Here is a 4412-nt window from a genome sequence, read left to right on the forward strand (position 1 = left end):
GAACTTCCTGTCCAGTACAAGATCACAAGGGACAGAGCCGTCTCCGGCAGCTGTCCATCTACTAGCTTGGAGAAGGGAAGAGGAAGGAGAGGGGGCCAGGGGATAGCTCGCTTTGGTGTGCCTGTGTGTTTGTGGAGACACACACAGCTCACTAACACAAGGGTGGCTCCATATGACCCTGCAAGGGAAAGGAGCCACCTTAAAACAGCATATAAGGACCAGTGCTCAGGGGGAGCAGATGATTGCAGGAAACAAACTTTTATACATCAAGGATCAGCATCCATTGTAAGTGGTTCAATCAGCATTTGAAAACTCGCGGTATACTGAGCCTAGGGTGACGGGAGGACGCTAGTTTGTGTCCTCCCATTACCCCAAGGAGAACTATGGGGAAAAGCCTTAACCCCATAGTTCTCCTTTAAAACCTTTTTTGCCTTTTGTTATAACCAGCACAGTGTCCCCTCATCCCTCTGAAGCCTTGTTGACACCAAGCACGTTCCAGGTGCAGAGCAGTTACAGACAGGATCAAAACTGCGTCCAATGTATTCCAATGGTATTTTGGGCTCTAGTTCACACCGCAGCGTTCAGTTCCAGAGCATGCAAAAAAAAAACAAAAAACTGTAGCAAGCCCTCTTTTACCTGCTCTGGAACGCATACACACGCATAAACAAATGCATGCAAGCGCCCTGGAACGCACTGGAAGCCCATTTCAAACTAAAACAAATATATATTTTTTTAACCAAAAACAGCCCGGAACGCATCACAAACGCATCAAAAAACGCGGCACAACGCACTGCGTGTGTAGAAACTCATGCAGATCTGGTCTGCATTTGGTGTCAACAAGTCCTGAAGGTCAGACTCCGCAGTGTTTCCTGTGACACACCAGACGTAATGTTACATCATACGCTGTAATTACTGAGAACATTATAATTCAATGTGACAGAAAATATACAGATTTCCGGATTATTTATTGAGATCAATTATAAAAAATAAAAAAATTTACAAAATTACAAAACATACAAAAAAAAAAAGATACATTCCGTATTTACAGGATTCATATATGTGATTGCTTTGTGAGGCCATGATTGTGCAGTCGCTGCTCGGACTGCTCTGGTAGACGTGTGCAGGCTTTTGAAGTGTCCGTTGTACCCAGAGAGGGGCGCTCAGGCCTGACATGTCTCCCGGAGGGGGAGTTACAGTTTACCGATCGCCGATCTCTTGCGGGGAAACTCGTCCTCAGATCAGGAAGCTTTCTTCCACCAGAGTCTGAGACGAGAGGTTCTTCCTTCCGATCTGAGCGCGAAGAATCTTCACCAACTGCAAAAACAAAACCCGGGAGGATAACAGAACCGAAATCCCCAAAACTGCAACATTTGTATCCAATCAAAGACCACGTATGGGCCACGTGACTCCACCCATCAGAACCACATGGACACATCTACATTTCTAAAGGGTTGTGGACAAGAGAACACCAGAAAATTCGGATCCGGATCAATGTATTTATGTATGGAAATGATTGTAAAAAAAAAAAGCCAAAATCAGGGATACAATTATATGTAAAGACATTACAATGTATGCACATATTGCTGGGATGGTGAGAGCCCCTCATAATGGGCACAGCGGGTGTACAGACCCTGGAACTCAGCACAGGGATGGTGAGAGCCCCTCATAATGGGCACAGCGGGTGTACAGACCCTGGAACTCAGCACAGGGATGGTGGGAGCCCCTCATAATGGGCACAGCGGGTGTACAGACCCGGGAACTCAGCACAGGGGTGGTGGGAGCTCCTCATAATGGGCACAGCGGGTGTACAGACCCGGGAACTCAGCACAGGGATGGTGGGAGCCCCTCATAATGGGCACAGCGGGTGTACAGACCCGGGAACTCAGCACAGGGATGGTGGGAGCTCCTCATAATGGGCACAGCGGGTGTACAGACCCGGGAACTCAGCACAGGGATGGTGGGAGCCCCTGCAATGTGGGAACGTTTAGTATTATTACAGTGTACGGTGGATATTTAGGTAAGTAGTTCTTCTCACCATCTGAATGACGAAGGTCAGGATTGTGGCCAGGATAAAATTCTGCGTCCCCAGGTCTATGATGCAGAACAGAAGAGTATCGAAGAGAAGCAGGATCAGCTCGTTGCTGTAGAAGACGGCGCGGCTAAAGTGATAACGATCATCTGAAATAGAGGCGGATCAGTAAAATGAAGAACTTTTCACATTCTACACTATAATGTATCTCTGGTATAAGTGAAGGAAACTCTATGAGCTGCTACACAAAAGTCTTCAAGGAAATGAACAGCAAACAAATATATATATATATATTCAGATATATTATTGATAAAATGTTATTTATGTTACATTGAATTTTCACGTCAGGTATGGTGGCTTAGTGGCCCCTTCACCGACCTCCAGGACACAGTGGTGACGTGAAAGGCAGTGGAAGGAACCATTGAGTGTGAAGCAGGACACCAACACTCTCAGAAGGTGTCGGTGTTCCTAGGTATTTGCATACAGACTGGCCACTTGTGATGCTGAATCACCATGACTGAAAGAACTGAAATCCAATGAATGAAAGGGGCGGTGCCAGGGACAGTCAGGAAAGTGCTAGATGATGCCAGCCAGGAAATGGGGCGGGCTCTATCCGACTTGCTGCAGCTTCTAATGCACATTGTGAGAAGCTCCCAGTGTGCAGTGACATCAGAGGAGCCGGTACAACTGTGCAGAACTGAAGGTCGGAGGTCAGATAGAAGACTGAAAGGGGGGGGGGTGGAGGTCAGATATAAGACTGAAGGGAAGGACTGAGGTCAGATAGAAGACTGGAGGGAAGGATGGAGGTCAGATAGAAGACTGAAGGGAAGGACAGAGGTCAGATAGAAGACTGAAGGGGAGGACGGAGGTCAGAGGTCAGATAGAAGACTGAAGGGGAAGACGGAGGTCAGATAGAAGACTGAAAGGAAGGACGGAGGTGAGATAGAAGACTGAAGGGAAGGACGGAGGTCAGATAGAAGACTGAAGGGGAGGACGGAGGTCAGAGGTCAGATAGAAGACTGGAGGGGAGGACAGAGGTCACATAGAAGACTGAAGGGAAGGACGGAGGTCAGATAGAAGACTGAAGGGAAGGATGGGGTTCATCTTTAAATATTGATTTCTGGGGTGTCCCGGCAGCCCCCCTACATGGAGACACGCTGTGACCTCATTAGAAACGTATGGAGCTGCTCACCATTATAGAATATTGACTTGTCGATGGCTTGTTGGAATTCGATGTTAAGGACGTTCTCCAGGAACAGTTTGTTCTTCACCACATAATCCAAATCCTTGTAGACCTGCCTGGGGGAAGTGATCGATAAGAGACAACCACAGAACATAACCGGACATTCTGGGGTCACTCTCTTGTAGACACAACAGGAAGTGAGAGAAAATCTCTCCAATGTGAGGGAAATTTTCTGTTAGAGAAATGTCTCCATTGGAGGATTTTCCCTCGATTCCTGTTCTGGTGACAACTCATAATTTTCCCTCAATTTGGGATCTTGGTGACAATGGTCACCGAGATGGGTGAGTGGATCATTTATATGAAGACTGCGGACTCCTCCTTTAAGCTGCTCATACAATACAATCAGATCCTATAATCTGTACAATCTCCTTTATCAAAACTATATAAAGTGAGGTCTTTGCCGAACACTCCACTCCATGTATATCCAGCCAGCCTGCCGGCCACACTCCATGTATATCCAGCCAGCCGGCCACACTCCATGTATATCCAGCCAGCCGGCCACCCTCCATGTATATCCAGCCAGCCAGCCGGTCACACTCCATGTATATCCAGCCAGCCGGTCACACTCCATGTATATCCAGCCAGCCGGTCACACTCCATGGATCTAACGATGATTGTACAATCAGGATGTAATGTGTGTTGTCAGTATTACGCAATAGAACATACGTGACCAGCCAGCCGGCCACACTCCATGTATATCCAGCCAGCCGGCCACACTCCATGTATATCCAGCCAGCCGGCCACACTCCATGTATATCCAGCCAGCCAGCCGGCCACACTCCATGTATATCCAGCCAGCCGGTCACACTCCATGTATATCCAGCCAGCCGGTCACACTCCATGGATCTAACGATGATTGTACAATCAGGATGTAATGTGTGTTGTCAGTATTACGCAATAGAACATACGTGATCCAAGAAGGCCGAGAGGAACCGGTTCACCGTGTAGTAGGTTCTGATTCGTTGCTGTAATATCGGGTTCTTCTCATTCCCGGCTTTCTGACCTCTGGGAACCTGGAGAGAGAGAGGAGAGGTGTAATAGAAGGGAGGAAGAGGGAGAGAGAGAGAGAGAAGAGTAAGAGAGAGAGAGAGAGGAGAGTAAGAGAGAGAGAGAGAGAGAGAGAGGAGAGTAAGAGAGGAG

At 47.7% G+C, this 4412-nt stretch overlaps 1 protein-coding gene across 1 annotated transcript in view; it reads right to left on the minus strand.

Moving 5' to 3' along the window:
- Positions 1 to 1233: 1233 nt before the first annotated feature.
- Positions 1234 to 4412, minus strand: part of LOC108800428 (meckelin-like) — a 29424-nt gene continuing 26245 nt past the window's right edge. Inside the window, exons 23-26 of the mRNA XM_018572412.1 lie at positions 4181 to 4285; positions 3222 to 3324; positions 2036 to 2178; positions 1234 to 1314 (exon numbers count right to left, since the gene is read on the minus strand). Coding sequence (XP_018427914.1) covers positions 1234 to 1314; positions 2036 to 2178; positions 3222 to 3324; positions 4181 to 4285 — 432 coding nt within the window. The remainder of the gene's footprint in view (positions 1315 to 2035; positions 2179 to 3221; positions 3325 to 4180; positions 4286 to 4412) is intronic.

This window comes from Nanorana parkeri, unplaced genomic scaffold, assembly GCF_000935625.1.
Source record: "Nanorana parkeri isolate BGI_ZX_2015 unplaced genomic scaffold, ASM93562v1 scaffold2022, whole genome shotgun sequence".
Classification (NCBI taxonomy): domain Eukaryota; kingdom Metazoa; phylum Chordata; class Amphibia; order Anura; family Dicroglossidae; genus Nanorana; species Nanorana parkeri.